Source organism: Ahaetulla prasina, chromosome 9 (assembly GCF_028640845.1).
Source record: "Ahaetulla prasina isolate Xishuangbanna chromosome 9, ASM2864084v1, whole genome shotgun sequence".
NCBI lineage: Eukaryota > Metazoa > Chordata > Lepidosauria > Squamata > Colubridae > Ahaetulla > Ahaetulla prasina.
The window spans coordinates 1,252,800-1,270,326 of record NC_080547.1 but is presented as its reverse complement, the minus strand read 5'-3'; the positions used below and the strand labels follow the sequence as shown (position 1 = coordinate 1,270,326).

At 44.4% G+C, this 17,527-nt stretch overlaps 1 protein-coding gene across 21 annotated transcripts in view; it reads right to left on the bottom strand.

Annotated features, from left to right (window-relative positions):
• Positions 1-17,527, bottom strand: part of AAK1 (AP2 associated kinase 1) — a 91,142-nt gene that overhangs the window by 16,228 nt on the left and 57,387 nt on the right. For 6 of the 21 annotated variants that reach the window (XM_058194265.1, XM_058194264.1, XM_058194270.1 and 3 more), the window contains exons 14-20: positions 17,209-17,432; positions 14,782-14,939; positions 14,447-14,563; positions 12,699-12,788; positions 3,896-3,997; positions 1,614-1,715; positions 298-408 (exon numbers count right to left, since the gene is read on the bottom strand). In XM_058194265.1, the coding sequence (XP_058050248.1) occupies positions 298-408; positions 1,614-1,715; positions 3,896-3,997; positions 12,699-12,788; positions 14,447-14,563; positions 14,782-14,939; positions 17,209-17,432 (904 nt within the window). The remainder of the gene's footprint in view (positions 1-297; positions 409-1,613; positions 1,716-3,895; positions 3,998-12,698; positions 12,789-14,446; positions 14,564-14,781; positions 14,940-17,208; positions 17,433-17,527) is intronic. The other 15 variants (XM_058194272.1, XM_058194275.1, XM_058194284.1 and 12 more) reach the window with 8 other exon arrangements.

Here is a 17,527-nt window from a genome sequence, read left to right as displayed (position 1 = left end):
TTGTGTGTTTTATACATATTTTGTGTGTGTGTTTATTGTGCTTTTTTTTGTATTGTGTATTTTAACTTTTGAAAATTCAATAAAAATTATTTTTTTAAAAAAATAATACAATAATACGTTTCCATATTCTGATGGACAGAGAACCATGAAAGCTTTGAGCAGAAATCACTGGCCGAGGAATATTTTTACGGGCACACGCCCGCATTCCAGCACGTTCTATTGAGACCGTCTTCCTTTGGGTTTTTGTTTCGCCTCATCTCGTCATACAAATGAAACCCTTAAAAAAGGGAGTTTTACCTTTGTGAGTTTGGGATGAAACAGCTAAAGGAGCGAACTCATCCAGGAGATCAGTGCCAGGGTTAGAAAGCAGAGAGCAATCAAGCAAGGAGTCCTCCACAGTGACTGAATCTGGAACCAGGAGAAGAAGCAGAGTAGCAGATCACAGCACAGAGAATAGCAAGGAAGGAGATGGCTGCTCCCTTGGCTAGGGGCTAGTTTCTAACCCAGGGTCCGCTCTACATAGCTATCCTTTCTTTTTCCAAATAATAATAATAATAATAATAATGACCTGAACTGGGACTAAAGTGCCTCACTAGTTATTCTAGGTCTGGAGTCTCCAACCTTGGTAACATTTAAGACTAGTGGACTTCAACTCCCAGAATTCCTCAGCCGGCTTTGCTGGGAGTTGAACCAGAATTCTGGGAGTTGAAGTCCACAAGTCTTAAATGTTACCAAGGTTGGTGATGCCTGTTCTAGGTGAGGCTTTGATTACACACCTGTGGCTGCCCCTTTGTTTTTTGACCCTCCTAGAGACACCCCTGGACACAATACAAGGAAGATATAAGCTATCTGAAGTTATTGAAACTAAGCTAAGAGCCCACCTACTCACCCCCGTGCTGACTTTGGAAGGAATCTAACTAATATTTCCTCCAATCCCTGAGTCAAGAGAGACCCCAGACATCTGAAGAAAGCCCACAGAAACATCTAAAGATGAACACACACCAAAAAGAAGTGTTCATGGATAAAGGATGCTGGTTTTCAAATCTGCCTGCTAGGAAATGCAAGGGTAGTTGTTCTAATTTTAAGGTGACTGGAATTCCTCTTAACTCGGGACGGATTCTAAGAGATTCATCTGCTGGAATTTAAGGCCAGGGATACCGTGTTTCCCCCAAAATAAGACCGGGTCTTATATTAATTTTTGCTCCAAAAGACGCATTAGGGCTTATTTTCTGGTTAGGTCTTATTTTGGGGGGAAATACGGTACTAAATGCATCCACCTGGCTGACAATCTTAAGTGGAGCTTATTTTTTGGGTAGGGCTTATATTACGAGCAGCCTGAAAAATCATGCTAGGACTTATTTTCTGGTTGGGTCTTATTTTCGGGGAAACAGGGTAGTAGCAGTTTAAAATTTTTGCACCCATTGTAGTTCTAGCATTCCGGGAAGGATCTCTCGGTTCTACTTCTACTAGCAAAACTCAGGATGGACTAAAGGTTAAAGCAAAAGGCCATCAAGGAAGGAGTCAGCTTCGGTTCCAAGGAAAATCCCAACGATGGGAACGGTAGTTGGCTGCCTCTGTTCCTTCAGTGACTGAGCCCAAGTTGCCTCACCAACCTGCTCTGCTCGAAGCCACCGAATCTGCCTGGGAGGACGGGAGCTGGGGCACAGGAGCCTCGAGGCCTGGAATGAGACTCTCAGCAGTGAAGTCATCTTTTCCTTTTCCAAAGGCACAAAAGAAGTAAGAGCAGAAACCAGGATTAGCAGAGGAAGGAGGAAAAAGGAAGCATCAGGCTAGGATGACCCCGACTCAAAACACCAGTTTCAGAATGCTTGAAAAGAGCCATAATGGCACAGCGGCTAGAAGGCACAGTTGGCAGCTGACTCTGTCCACTGCCAGGAGCTCGATCCTGACCGGCTCAAGGTTGACTCAGCCTTCCATCCTTCTGAGTTCAGTAAAATGAGGACCTGGATAGTTGGGTGCAAGAGGCTGACTCTGTAAACCGCTTAGAGAGGCTATTAAAGCACCGTGAAGCAGTATAGAAGTCCAAGTGCAATTGCTAAGTGCTACTCTTCTGATGGCATCAACCACCACCTGGGTAACTACACTCACAGTGAGGACATCTGCAACCTGTGTCGGGTCGGACAAGCAGCAGTCCAAGAAAAGAGCTTGTTCAGCTAGGTTGGCAGGACCTCACTGAATGGAAACCCACCCAAAGGACTTTTCCCCACTTGGTTCTGTATCATCCTCATAAGGTCCATCAGACCAGGCAATCAATATCAGGTACACGCAGTCTACATTTATTGCAAAGATACAGTATTAAAATTTCACAAGGCTGAATGTGCTCTCCCTTCCCTCTCACCATCTTCACCTGAATTAGGGAGGGGCTCTTCTGAGATGTTTTGTCAAGATATTTTCTTGACCGGGGCTGAAGCCCCTTTGATCCGACCATGGCACCTTGTTAGTGGTTCTTCAAGATCACTTCCTATGCCTTCCACTTTCACATGAACTTTTACACCAGTACAGGACCTTGTACCATTCTGGATGTATAAACAGAACTTCTCAAACTGAGGCTGGCAGTGGTTAACAATAAATTGGTTAATGCATGGAGGGGAAAAAAACCCTCTAAAACTGAATGTACAGATTGGACAGTTCAATTTCATTGTAAATTCTAATTTTATTCAGTTGTAAAGTTTAGGTGGCTGATTAAATTACCTGTCCAGCATACAAAATAGGTTTGCAAGGATTTGCTTTATAAAATCCTTCAAGTCAAATTGGTTGGCTTTTAAAACATCTAGGTTGTTGCATTCACTGAGCCTGGAACTTAAAAAAAAAAATGCTTTCAGAATGCTGGCATTTCAATGCCATCATTTCAGTTTAAAGTGGATTTCTAGAACGCCTTCTAGTTTGGCCATAGTTTGCCATGTTACATCTGCAAAATTAGTTTTTAATCAACCTGGGGGAATTTGCAGCACTGGAGTAGCTTAGAAAATCTATTAGTATAGAATCACGATGCTTCCTCCTAAATCATTGGCAGCATTCAACATTTTGAAGTCACTTTCTGCATTTCTTTTTTTATTAAGCCACTTAAGATCACAGGGTCATATTTTAAGATGCTACCCAGGGCCAATCAATCCTTTATTTCACCGTATATTATTAATTTTGGAGAGGAGTGTCATTTAAACTGCAAAACCCAGGGGGAAAAAAAACCAAGCATAAAACCTTGACCTTAAATTTCAGGAGTACCATCATGAGGTTGCTCTGCCAGAGGAAAAACTCTGGTCAGCAGGAGGCAAATACAAGACCCCGAACCCTTCACCGGTCATGCCATGCATTCATTCATTCATTCATTCATTCATTCATTCATTCATTCATTCATCCAGGCAGCATATTTACCAGGCTAAACCTGGCAAAGAATGCGAGAAGAAACACTAATAACCCTCAAGGAGAAAACATTGTGGAAATATCTGCACGTCTTCCTTAACTGGCATTTGCATATTTTGGAGAGCGGAAAGGATGAGGCTGGGAACGGACTGAATCGCTTCACACTTCAGCTAAGTCTCTATGCCTTCTTTCATAGAAGTCTGTTTTTCTTTAACAATGCTGTTTTACCTGGCTGTATTATTCTTTCAGAAAAAAATGTTTATCGGCTTAATTTCCAACGTTCTACCTGTGGTTTTGCTCATACAGACATTTGAGCCTCCTGGATTCGTCCAGTTTACCTGGTTTCCTTGGGGAGGAATGACCAACAGCTTTTTCACCCCAGGCGCCACATGTGGGGGTGCCGCCCTTTGGATGCACCGTGTGTGTGTGTGTGTAAGTGTGCAAAGCATGCAATCTAACACAGGTCGACATGCAGGACAGGAGAGCAAACAACCAAGAGGGCTCAAGGTTTTACCATTCATAGCATCGGAGGTGCTATCGAAGGGATCGGCCAGAGGCAGGAGATCGGGGAGCAGGAGCGCAGGCTCAGGAGATTTGAGGCCCTCAATCAGTTTTTCTGGGAAGGAAGCGGGAAGGAGCAAGAAAGAGGAAAGAAGCAAAAAGAAGTAAAACTGGTTCAGTTTAAGGGAGGCTGCTCAACTCCAGAAAAGTCCTCCTTCTCTAGACTTGGATCATCCTCATCAACATTGGTCCCAAAGGTGCTTTTTTTAAATGAGGCAACTGGAATTTTCTTGTTTTTTCTTTTGAAGACGTTTCACTTCTCATCCAAGAAGCTTCTTCAGCTCTGACTGGATGGTGGGGAACGGAAGGATGGATATTCCTTGCAGGCAGCTGGTCGTTTGCATCCTTCGAGAGGCTCCTTGAGGCCACCTGGAGGTTTATCTGTGTCCTCGGGGTCACCTGAGTGGTGCAAATGGGCGTGGAGCCTTCTTGGAACTGCTGAAAGGACTGTGTCGTAGACTGGAGATAGATGATGTCGTATCCCTCCCCCTCTGTTCAGGGAGGGCTGTTCAATTGTGACATGGATGGCCTCTTTGACGCCTCTTTCAAACCAGCAGTCCTCTCTGTCCAAAATGTGGACTTTGCTGTCTTCGAAAGAGTGGCTGCTCTTTTAAAGGTAGCAAAGTCCACACTTTGGACAGAGAGGGTAGCTGGTTTGAAAGAGGGGTCAAAGAGGCCATCTACATTAAGATTGAACAGCCCTCTCTCAACAGATACGGCATCATCTACCTCCAGTCTACAACACCTTCCTTTCAGCTGTCGCAAGAAGGCTCCACACCCATTTGCACCACTCAGGTGACCCTGAGGACACAGATAAACCTCCAAGTGGCCTCAATGACTCTCTAAAAGGAGGTGAATGACCAGCTGTCTGCAAGGAGTTATAAATCCTTCCATTCCCCACCATCCTGTCAGAGCTGAAGGAGCTTCTTGGATGAGAAGCAAAACATCTTCAAAAGGAAAAACAAGAAAGTCCAGTTGTCTCTTGGAAAAAAAGCACCTTTGGGACAACCATGAGCTTAATAACTCACTTAGACACTTATCAACATTTATTGATTTTGACAGAAGAAAATATTTGTAGCTTAAGGTGGAAATGAGGGCTCCTTGGTGCTCTCTCAGCTTGGTGGCTTTCTTGTTGACATTTCATTAACCAACTAGGTCAGATCTTCAGTGCTAGCGTGATGATCTTACTTGGGTAACTTAGTAGACACTCCCGTCTCGCACTGATGATGTGACCAGGCTGGGCAATAGTAAAGTCTGCAATGAAACACGGAAGCTGGTTTATTGACTGAAATATCAAGGCAGGCATCTTTTAATTAAATTTCCAAAGCCTAATTTCCTCTGGATTAAGTCCACTGCTCAATAATTTCTCTATAAAAAAAGACAAGCAACCACATTCTGATAACCCAGAGTCTTCCGGTAGATGAACTTCTTGTAGGATCCAATGTGAGTTGGTCACCGGGACCAGAGGTTTTGTCTTCTGAGCTTTTGGACCTGTGCTGGAACCCATCTTCAAGGAACTGCTCTCCAGTCTAGAGACATCAGAGAGAAGTTCCCTGAAGGTGGGCTCCAGCACGAATCCGGAAGCTCAGAAGACAAAACCTCTGGTCCCATTGACCAATCCAGATTGAATCCTACGACGTTAACCTGGGACATGTATATTTGCCTTCAGGTGAACTTCTGGTTATGATGGCTTGGAATGAAGAGCGTTGGGCCAAGATCTTTGGAAGGCATCATTTTTGAGAAATTTGAGGAAGGCATTTCCAGCTATTCAACTCTCACCAAAATGTTGCCTATCACTATTCAACTTCCTGAACATTTTAGAATAGAATAGAACAGAATTTTTTATTGGCCAAGTGTGATTGGACACACAAGGAATTTGTCTTTGGTGCATATGCTCTCAGTGTACATAAAAAAAAAGATACGTTCATCAAGAATTCTAAGGTACAACACTTAATGATAGTCATAGTGTACCCTAAGCAATCAGGAAACAATATCAATATAAATTGTAAGGATACAAGCAAAGTTACAGTCATACAGTCATAAGTGGAAGGAGATGGGGAGGTGGGAACGATGAGAAGATTAATAGTAGTGCAGACTTAGTAAATAGTTTGACAATGTTGGGGGAATTATTTGTTTAGCAGAGTGATGGCGTTCGGGAAGAAACTGTTCTTGTGTCTAGTTGTTCTGGTGTAAACTAAGGCAGGGGTTCCCAAACTTGGCAGCTTTAAGACCTCTGCACTAAGGCATCCAATTGGCCAGTGAGAATGGGATAAAATGTGTTTAAGTTTACAATGGTACCTCAATACTTGGCGTTAATTGGTTCTGGGAGGCGCGACGAGTACTAAAAAGGATGTGTCCCAAACAAACCACATAACTTACCACGCGATCCTTTTTCAGCTGGGAAGAACTTTCTATTTGTCCTTTTTCCTAGCCCAGCGCCTTTCCCAGAATGGCCAACTTCCTATCCATTCGCCATGGCCGTCCCCCTTTTCCTATCCCAGCGCGTCGAGTACTAGACAAACGGCAAGCGCTGGGGCAACATTTTCACGTCAAAATACCCAATTCAACAAGTTTTGAAGCAGCCAAGCTCCGAGGTACCATTGTATTCCCAAGCAGGGCCAAACTGAACATTAATCGAATTTCTATCATCAGTTCCATTTAATCCTGGGGGGTTTTTTGGAGACAGTTGGGAATTTGTAGAAGACAGATTATAGGTTGCCCACTTCGCAGGATGCTAAATGGAATCTGAAGACCATTAAAAACAGAAAACAGAGAGAAAAGAGGCACTGGAAGGTCTGGCATTCATTTTTTTAGTACCATCTCAGGTGGCTATAAATCAATTTCCAGACAGACAAGGTTAATTCAGCTTCATCAATAATGCACAGCTGCCAGGTTAAAAGACCTTGTTTTACAAACGGCGTTGGACGAAGCAAGCGTTTCATGAAGCCCCAGCCTGAAGGTTCCCTGAGGAATGGCCAATGCTCGGGCGGTGGAAAATACCGTTTGAAGTTTCATTTTTGAACCTGGAAGGTCTTTGGCCCAACCGAAACTTGGACGCCATTTGTATTCTCTTGCCTCTGCTGGCTTCCTAACTTTTGTGAGCCTTTTTCGGTTTTGTCTTTAAAATGCATTGATCTGAAATACCGTAAGCTGCTTTGAGTGACACAGTTTCTCAACCTCAGCAAATTTAAGGTGTGTGTGGACTTAACTCCCAGAATTCCCCAGCCAGCCATGCTTGTTGGGAAATACTGAGAGAGAAGATTGCAAACTGGCCAGGCTGCACAACCGCAGAGATGTACTTTTTATAACACCTGGCCAGGAAAACAAAAAGCATTCCGAAGACCAACTACACACAACATCATTACCTGAGATCCTAGGTGCACCTCACTTACCGACCGCTTGTTTAGCAATTGTTTATAAAGTTATGATGGTGTTTAAAAACATCGACTTGCTCTGGGACCCATCTTCACATTGAATGCAACTGGCTTGCAGGAAGCAGAGTTCATGGAGAAGTACAATACCAAGCTGCAGTTGCCGGATGCCTTGATTCAGGAGTCCCACCATTTCCCAAAATGGAAGTGATGGTCGTAAGCCTGTTGTGGCCACATGGTTTTCTGCTTAGTGACTGCTACGCTTAGCAATGGAGGAGCCAGGCCAGTTGAGGTCAGTAAGTGAGGACTGCCTTCATATTCAATGGGATACAATCAAACGGACGGATGCCTCCCATTCAGGACACATGGCCACAGGTGCTGAGCTGTGAACATCCCAGGTGGGCCAGGAGATATTTCAGAGCTTCTGATTCCATGGATTAGGAGGTCCTGCCTGCTCCCCCATGGATTAGGGCTTCCAAAGGCATGGAGCTGAATTGCAATGGAAGCAGGTGCAACGGTTCCTGCCTTCCAGAGCTGCTCTTCGATAATTTATCCTACTGACAAGTAAGTTACAGATGCAGGACTGGAATCTTCCATTGGTGACCTTTGTAACATGGCCTCCCCCCTCAAGCGGACAAGAAATCTTCGTCTTTTGTCCCCTCCAGCTCAAGTGCATAACTAATTATGCAAATCAAGCTGCTTTGAAGGGCTACAATTAACTGGGTTCTGTGAAGACTCTCCTGCAGCTGCACGCAAATTTCTGCAGGCTGCTTTGCTGAGGTTGTGAAAAATGGAGAAAAGCAATCTTGAATCGACCTCAGAACACCCCCCAAATAAAAAGCAGCATCAATAAGGATAAGAACGTAAGAATGATGTTTTTTCCCAGAATGCAAGGCTCTTTAAGATCAAATGCCCCAAGAATAAGCTACCTAAGTATAAAGGTATTTCAGATGAATGTTGGAAAATGTGAGAAGAAAGAAGGGCTTTCAGTCATCACCTATGGTGGACATGCGATAAAGCAAAAAAAATAAAATAAATTGAAGTATGATTCGCACTCTGTGACTACTCTGATAAGGACGTAAATACTTTCGCTTCCAGGTGGAAACCGCTTCTGAATTTCATGCTTGATGTGGAGAAGAATGTAACTTTGACTCTGGGTTTTATAGATCAGATTGATAGATCTTTATAGAAATGACTTGTTCATATTATTATGGGAAAACAAAAAGTTGTGCCTTATTTTAGTGCAACAGGGCGAGTCGGAGGTTAATGCTTCTTTTTCTTTTCTTTCTTCTACCCTTCCTCACTTCTTTTTCCCTTCCTTCCTTAATGTTCCTCTGCTTACTTTTATGTTTTGTATTTTATAATATTTATGTCAACTCGCAAAACATCCCTGGCCATGATTTAATTAGGGCATCAGTTGGAACCCTGATAATTTAATAATTGAATGAAAAAATGTTTGGAAAAAAATAAATATATAAAAAAAAAAAGATCAAATGCTCCAAGGTTAGTGCTGAATTCAGTCACCTAACCGAGTCTTATTGGCTGTTGGTAGGCAGAGGGTGGTTGTGTGTGTGTCTTTCTGTCTTTGAAAACAGCCTTCTGGATCCTATTGAAACCGGAATTTCATACATTTTAGGACCTCCAGAAAATAAAAGGGAAATGTCTGGTTGGGAGAGAAGGGGTAGGGCTTGTCATGCTGAGATTGACGTCTTGAGTCTACACTCAAGAAGAGGGGTCATGCAAGAACAGATGAGAAACTGGCTTCCCCGGTTCTGCGGAATCTGATACAGGGGTCTCCAACCTTGGCAACTTTAAGACTTGTGGACTTCAACTCCCAGAAGCTTTGCTGGCTGAGGAACTCTGGGAGTTGAAGTCCACAAGTTTTAAAGTTGCCAAGGTTGGAGACCCCTATGATAGATAGCTGTGGCTTGGAATTTCCTTACTGCACTTAAGAGGTTTCTAGTAACTCAACAAATCTGCTATGGCATTAGGGCATCCTATCCTAAGCCACCCATCTATGTACCTGCGGTCTGAGCATTAATTTTAATTTTCATATTTGGAAATATAACAGAATCGGAAGGCACCTTGGAGGTCTTCTAGTCCAACAGTCTGCTTAAGCAGGAGACCCCACACCATTTCAGACAAATGACAATCCAATCTCTTCTTTAAAGTCTCCAATGTTGGAGCAACCACAACTTCTAAAGGCAAGCCGTTCCACTGATTAATTGTTCTCGCTGTCAGAAAGTTTCTCCTTAGTTCTAAGTTGGATCGTTCTTGAGTAGTTTCCACCCATCGCTTCTCGTCCTGCCCTCAGGTGCTTTGGAGAATAGGTTGATTATAGGAAGAATGTACATTCTTGGAGTACTTGTTCAACAAGCTCCTAGAGATAAATTTCACCTGTCTATCAAGTATCCACATGTCAACAGTTATGTAAGGTCAGAGGGTGTAAGGTCAGAGGGTGTAAGGTCAGAGGGTGTAAGGTCAGAGGGTGTAAGGTCAGAGGGGCCAAGGTGGCTCAGTGGGAAGTGTGGAGCACTTCCCCGACTGCTTCGCCCACTTCAACCAGCTGAACAGGTGGAAACTACAGCCAAAGTAAAGCTAAGCCAGAAAGGGGCGTGCATAAGAGCACAAAAGTGCCTACCGTTCCTGTCCTATTGTTCCCTTCATCATATCTAATTGATATAGTTGATGCATATTTTTATACATATATGTATATTTTCTTCAAAATATGTTGTTTTATCTATAACAATTGTTTGTGTATTCTGTTGTGACAAAAGAACTAAAAAAAAAAAAGTAAATGCGCACAAGGACTCCCCCAGGCAGCTCCTCTGCAGTGGCCACCGATGCCTTCACCCCACACTTCAAAGCAGGAGGAGGAGGGTTGATTTGTGCTGTTAGAGAAGCATCTGACAAGCTGCTCCAGCAGAGGCTGTTGAAATATCACTCTCACGGCTGCCTCCCCTGTTTTATAGCTACCCCGTGATCTCAAGATGCCCTAGCAAAAGATTCAACGTACATAAACAATCCATCAACATAAATGCTCAGAGGAGGGAGAGACAGGGGAGGGAGAGAGGGGAGAAGGTGGCGAGAAAAAGAGAAAGATTGGAAAGAGAGAAATTGGAGAGAGAGAGAGGGAGGGAGGGAGGGAGAAAGCGAAAGAGAGATTGAAATGGGAGATAGACAGATAGAGAGAGGGAGAGAGAGAGACAGAGGGAGAAAGAGAGAGATTGCAATGGGAGAGAGACAGATAGAGAAAGGGAGGGAGAGAGAGAGAAACAGAAAGAGAGAGATTGGAATGGGAGAGAGAGACAGATAGAAAGAGAGAGGGAGGGGGAGAGAGAGAGAGATTTTGTCAAGATGCAATCCATTCAGCAGCTGTTCAGTTATTTGGTTCACTTAGAATCAAGATGCACCAAAACACTTTGCATAAAAACACACACTTCAAACTACTTTTACTCACTCTGCAACTACAGAAGAGACAAAACAACAAAGGGCAGCTAACCGAGTGAACACCCACTGCAGCAGAGTCCTTTTCTCTGGACATCAGCTGGAGAGGAGACATGATCTCATCAGAATCCAGTCAAATCACATATTGGGGAAAGTTGAGGCCCCAAGAGGCTCAGAAAGAAAATGAACAGGAAGGACAATATATATATATATATTAGAATGATCAGCACCAAGGAGCAGCTGGGCTTTGCATTTGTACAAATCATGCATAATCCCACTTTGGCATGTATTACTTTGCATCACTGACTTCAGTTTTGATCGTCGTGGGTAGACATCTGATGGAGACACGAAAGGTTTGAAAAGGTTCGTCAGCCACCTATGTGGTCTCCAAGGTTTCAGGAGATGTGCCTGGTACCCCTTCAACCAGCCACCAGTGTGATGTCAAGGTATCCACCATTTGCAAAAGGAGTATCAAGGATTTCTCAAAATTTAGCTAAGCATCTACTAAAAGGCCTCTGACCCCTCTTTGGTCATTGACTTTTAGGCCTGAAAAAGCTGTTCGTGACTAAAAAGATAAAGGTAAAGGTTCCCCTCGCACATACGTGCTAGTCGTTCCTGACTCTGGGGGGCGGTGCTCATCTCCGTTTCAAAGCCAAAGAGCCAGCACTGTCCGAAGACGTCTCCGTGGTCATGTGGCCGGCATGACTCAACACCAAAGGCGCACGGAACACTGTTACCTTCCCACCAAAGGTGGTCCTTATTTTTCTACTTGCATTTTTTACGTGCTTTCGAACTGCTAGGTTGGCAGAAGCTGGGACAAGGAACGGGAGCTCACCCCGTTATGCGGTGCTAGGGATTCGAACCGCTGAACTGCCGACCTTTCGATCGACAAGCTCAACGTCTCAGCCACTAAGCCACCGCGTCCCTCTCCTGTGTATGTTCATGACTACACAAGTACAATCTTCTTCCCACTTTGGGCATCTTCAATCAAGAAGCATCGGAACTGCTTCTTATTTTGGTAACCCAGAAAAAAAAGCCCTGGATTTGACCAGCCTCGTGTGAGATGGACAACACTGAATCGAATTCCCACTGGCCATGGTAGATGTGCCGAAGCCCTCTATAAGAGGGGCAAAATACCATCACCAAATTGTGACTGTGGGGCCAAAAAACAAACCACCCAACACACCTAGTGACAGGGTTTCATAATGGAGATTTGGCTAATTTCCTGGTAGCAACAAATGAAGTAAAACATTAAATTTGCAACCTGTCATCCTCCTGTTAAGATTTCAGATTTTATACTCTCTGCTTTGTATTTTACCACGTCTTCCTTTTTACTGAAATCTGATGTGAACGTGCTATACAATAAATAAAATAAACAATAGGCTGGTGTTTAAATAGGCCTTGAGATTAACAGGATCTAAGAAAACTGCCTTTTTGTGACAGTCCCTGCCCAACGGAAGACCCTCGCCCGAGATGACAGGCAGGGCTCTGCCCTCCTAGCTTTCTGAAAAGCAGTGAAGACCCAGCATAGCAGAAGGAGAGAGGGCTTAATGGGGTATTATGTTGCTTTACCATTGATACGGTTTTAATTGTTCATGGAACTGCCCAGGGTTCGAGGTAAGATGGGTGACTATATAAATGTTTCAAATAAGTAAATAATAAATAAAAATGCTATGGATAATAAAGTAGCCAATGTTAAAATATTACAATACTATTTAAACAACCCTAAATCTTATCAGTGTCAAAAACAGATGGAAGGTCATGCAAACAGATATTTAGCGACATTGATAAAATTAAAAACAGAAAATCTAGTCTCTTTTCCAAAACAATGGCACCAAGAGGGCTCTTTTACTTTTGCCCCCTTGTTGAGTGGCATCACATTTTAATGGGCATAAGGGCGTTTTGCTACATCATCTTGTTCCCGTAAGTCATAGTTACCTGGTGTATCTGACAGTGGAAGAGGAATGAAAGGGTCAGGAACAGCCAGAAGTGGAGGGCTGGTATCCAGAATATCTTTTGTTTTTTCAACTGGAAAGAAGGAAATAAGAAGAGAAGGGAAGGGAAGAGAAGGGAAGGGGGAAGGGGGGGAGGGGAGGGGAAGGAAAAGAAAAGGAAAGAAGGCAAGGGAGGGAGGGAGGGAGGGAGGAAGGAAGGAAGGAAGGAAGGAAGGAAGGAAGGAAGGAAGGAAGGAAAATGGAGTCAAGCAAAGTAGAAGATAGCAGAGAAAACTGGATTTGTTCAATGCCTTTCTAATATGCTTTTTCCCTGGATAATTTCCACCTATATTAGAGGCAAACAAAATAAGACGCAGCTTCCCATCTCAACATTTTGCATCATCCAGGATTAATACAGGAGCCACTATGTTTGTCTAGATTTTCTGGGTACACAAAGCCCTGGGTTGACCTACAAAGCCAAAGAAAGCTGCATCAGGCAGGTGGGGAACGAGGGGCCAGATGCACTTAGTACCCACGGAAAAAGAAACGTTCCCTACATGAGCCAAAAGAACTTCATTGGAGTGTATCATCTCAACACACACAAGACACACGAAAGAGCCGAAAGAGACTGAGAGCACAGAGGATGCCCTAGAGACCCTCCTCGGTCACAATAACCTTTCCTTTTTGATTGACAGCATGATAACAAGTGCTCAGCATGATAACCGGACTCAGAAGGAAGCTAGGAAGACAAACAGAAGAGGCACCCCTAAAATCATCATTATCTCAGCAGTTTAGTTTTAAAAATCCCCAGTTCTGAGTTATATAGAAGCAAAATGACATTCAGGGTTTGAATCCATCCATTCAAACTCTCAAGAATCAGCTGCTACCTCGTGCGCTGGCTAAAACAGGGGCCTCTAACTTTGACCAACTTTAAGACTTGCGGACTTCAGGAATTCTGGGAGTTGGAAGTCCACAACTCTTAAAAGTTGCCAAGGTTGGCCACCCCTTGAGCTAAATGTTTCCAAAATGTTTCCCTAGTAGCACTGGATGGCCGACATGTTGCAGAATGTGTGTCATGTTGCAGAATATCTCACAATTCTTCTTTGTGGATTCGAAAGTTGGTGCCACAGCTGATCTTTCGTTTGTAACATTACGTCTCGTAATGGAGATCATTGCATCACGGTTCACTTTCCTGGTCTAGCTCAAGATGGGGGAAATGTGTGTACCTCCTAATGCCGACAAAACAACCCCCCCCCCCAGTATTTTATCCATCATGATGAACTAGGTTGGCTTAGGCTAGTGGGAGCTGTGTAGCAACATCTGGAGACCCACAGATTCAATATCCTTGCTATAAACCAGAGGTCTCCAAACTTGGCAACTTTTAAGACTTGTGGACTTCAACTCCCAGGAATTCCTCAGCCAGCAAAGCTGGCTGAGGAATTCTGGGAGTTGAATTCCACAAGTCTTAAAAGTTACCAAGTTTGGAGACTCCTGCTCCAAACCCAATATTCCCAAATTGGCATCTGCAGTGATGGGACATGACTTTTGGCAAGCATGGTAATATAGAACCAATTCAAGCAAAGCCAAGTGAACAGTCCTTGAAGATCCTAGAAAGCGCCTTTCTCCTGCCTTCTTCTTTCATCTAATGGCTACTCGCCCAGTTCTTAGTTGTGCCCGAGACACGATTCAGCCCGACAGACCCAAATCAACCCAGGACGACTTTCCACCCTCCCTGGGTGCCCCACAGCCTACCTGATATGGGTGCAAGAGGAGAAGAGCCGAATGCATCAGACTGCGCTGCAGAAGGTGCGGGATGAAAACCTGGGATCAGGTTCTCTGTTGAACTATCAGGTTTCTCAGGAGGTTTACCTGGAATTCAAAGGGGCCAGTCATGAAATGTGACATGTGTGAGGAACACAGAAACCCAGAGGACTTGGTTTGGCAAGTGCAAGGTACGAAAAAACGGGGCAGTAAAAACAACGTCAGCTAGTCTGTTGAGAACCAAGAGCCACTAAAAAGGCCTTGTTTTGCCGCCATCTTTAAATAGACACCTTTGTTCCAGCTTCTGCACCAATCCCAAAACTAACCATCGCTTAGTTTTGCAAAGTCCTTATTCAGCAGCTCCTCTGCGGTCAGCTTGGAAAAGTTGTCATCATCAAAAGGGTTCCAAGTGGAGACGTCTGGTGGGTTGTAGACGTTTTGCTGAGAGGTCCTCGGAGAGCCCGAAGGGGTAGTCGAGGCAGACCTAGCGAGAGAGCCAGCCCAAAAAGTCAGGAGTTAGGAAGGCGGATTCCCTGGTTGACTGTTGACTAAAGCCACTAAGAGCCACAGGCAAAGCTAGGCATGTCAGACCACGGAAGCCCTGTCAAGACTAGTGTTGTGTCTGTGCCCCCCGAGCTGGGCCTCCTGCCAGAAAGTGACTTGGAATGTGAGGGGGAAGGGCCGTCAGGACTTACCTCGGGAGCACCGGCTTCCCTGGCTCAGCTCCAGGAGTCAGAAGCAGACCAGGTGGAAGAGATAATGAGGCCTCCGTCCCCTGACTCTTTCCCCCCCCAGGCCACGCCTCCAGACCCAGCTGACAGCAATCAGGCTTGGTTGAATCCTAGGTTTCGTAGGCAGGAGAGGCGAGAACAACAGAAGCAGGGGTGGGGCAGGCCTAGGAAGTGCTGAGTCACGGAGCCACACCCCACAGGATATAAAGGCAGTGAGCACTGCTGTGTCTCTTCGTAGCAGGCAAATCAGCTGATTAACTAAGAGCTGAAGTGACTCACCAGCGTCGAGGGAGATATCAGAGAACTTGGCAGACGTTTGCTATTCTGCTGCCAGAGCTGATAGTGCCGGCTAATTAAGCCATCACTCGGACGGAGGCAAAGGAGGACAGAACAACTATATACCACTGATGGCGAACCTTTTTGGGACCAAGTGCCCACATTGGAACGCCTGTGTATGTGTATGTTGCCTGGTGAAGTCTTAAGAGCTCCCGCTCTCAATGGGAGGAACACTTCAGCTATTTGCACTGCAATAAAAAAAGGAGTTTGCTTTGACCCAAAGCAAGGCAAAGAAACCACAGGCTGCGCACGTCCACACTTGCTTGGCGCAATCCATCTCTCTCGCAAAGTGGAAGACAGATTCATTTTCATCCCCTTTGCTCTCTAATGAGCAGACAGTAAAGTAGATCGTGGCTTTCCCTCTCCTGCCGTTTCCTTTTATTTTTTTACAACATCCCTGTGAGATACTTTAATTCAAGAAATTGAGATGGACACAAAAGCTCCCCGTGACGTTTACAGCCAGCTTTGTAGAGATGCGAACCCTCGGTGCTCTAGTTGGAACGGCCCTGGGCTCTCCCCCATAGCTTGTTAACTGCCCTGTTCCAGCCCTGGACTGGATGGCCGGGCTCTAAGGCTGCTATCTGAACCTGGTATATGCAGTACAATGCAGTGAGCCATTGGCAGATCTGTACATTGGGGAAACAAAACAACCACTTCACAAACGCATGGCGCAACAAAGAGAACAAACCCATCAGGACAAGATTCAGCAGTCCACCTGCATTTAAAACACAAAGGCCGCTCTTTCGGAGACAGCAAAGTCCACATTTTGGACAGAGAGGATCGCTGGTTTTAAAGAGGGGGTCAAAGAGGCCATTTATGTCAAAATTGAACAGCCCTCTCTCTCAACAGAGAGGGAGGGATATGGCATCATCTATCTCCAGTCTACAACAGTCCTTTCAAGCAAAATGTCTTCAAAGAAAAACCAGAAAGTCCAGTTGCCTCTTGAAAAAGCACCTTTGGGAGAACCAGGACCTGGATGATGGAGAATCTCCATAGATATTTGAAAGCTGCCTGCAGTCCTTGGAAATGCAGCAGCATAAAAGCCAAGAAATGCTGTAGCTGAATTGAATTCCACAGCCGTATGGACTTAGGGAAGCTGCAGTGCAACGTATCTCAAGGATAACAGCTTGAAGATAGCTGGAAAACTATGGCAAGGCGGCTCCTTCAGAAGGGAACATCTGAGAGCCTGGACTGGGTTATCTGCTGTCATTTCCTTTGTTCTCCCCTGGATTTAGGTCCACTATAAAGTCCTTAAACTTCCCATGGATAAAAATGGAAACACTAAAGAGGAACAAAGAAGATGGATAGAAACAATTGCCTTTTAAACATTAAGGCAACTTGTAGTAAGCTGATAAGAGGCAGAAATAAAATTAGATAGGGGAAATATTAGAACATATATTTTAATAGAATAAACAAAAATAATAGATAGAAAGATTAGAGGTTTACAGATGTTAAGCATTTTTTCCCTGCTGTTTAAATAATATGAGGATCACCTAAGTTTGGTAAACGTGATAAAAGATTACTAATATTGTTATTGTAATTTGGATTAATATGAATGATGCCCAGAATCAACACTGCCCACATACAATATGGATGTATATTTAAAAAAAATTTAAAAAATTAATTTCAACGTCCTCCAACTCACACATGCTCCCCAAGGGAAACAGATGACAGCGCCAGACTTACTTGGACTTATTGAGGCTGGCTTCCGCAGCTGCTGCCTGTAGCAGCTGGGTTGATTTACTGGCTGGGACCCCGAAGACGGTGCTGTGGGTCACATCACTTAGAATCCTCCTGTGTCCACCTCGCTGAGTCTTGGGGGACGATGGTGGTGTGAGAGACCCCACCTTCTGTCCCTGGATAGCTGATGGAGGAGTGGTTGACATCTTTTGTTGTCTTGGAGGTGCTTGCTTTTAGGAAAACAAAACAGGGAAGCAAGGATAAGAAAAAGGAAGAGAAAGAGAGAAAGAAAGAAAGAAAGAAAGAAAGAAAGAAAGAAAGAAAG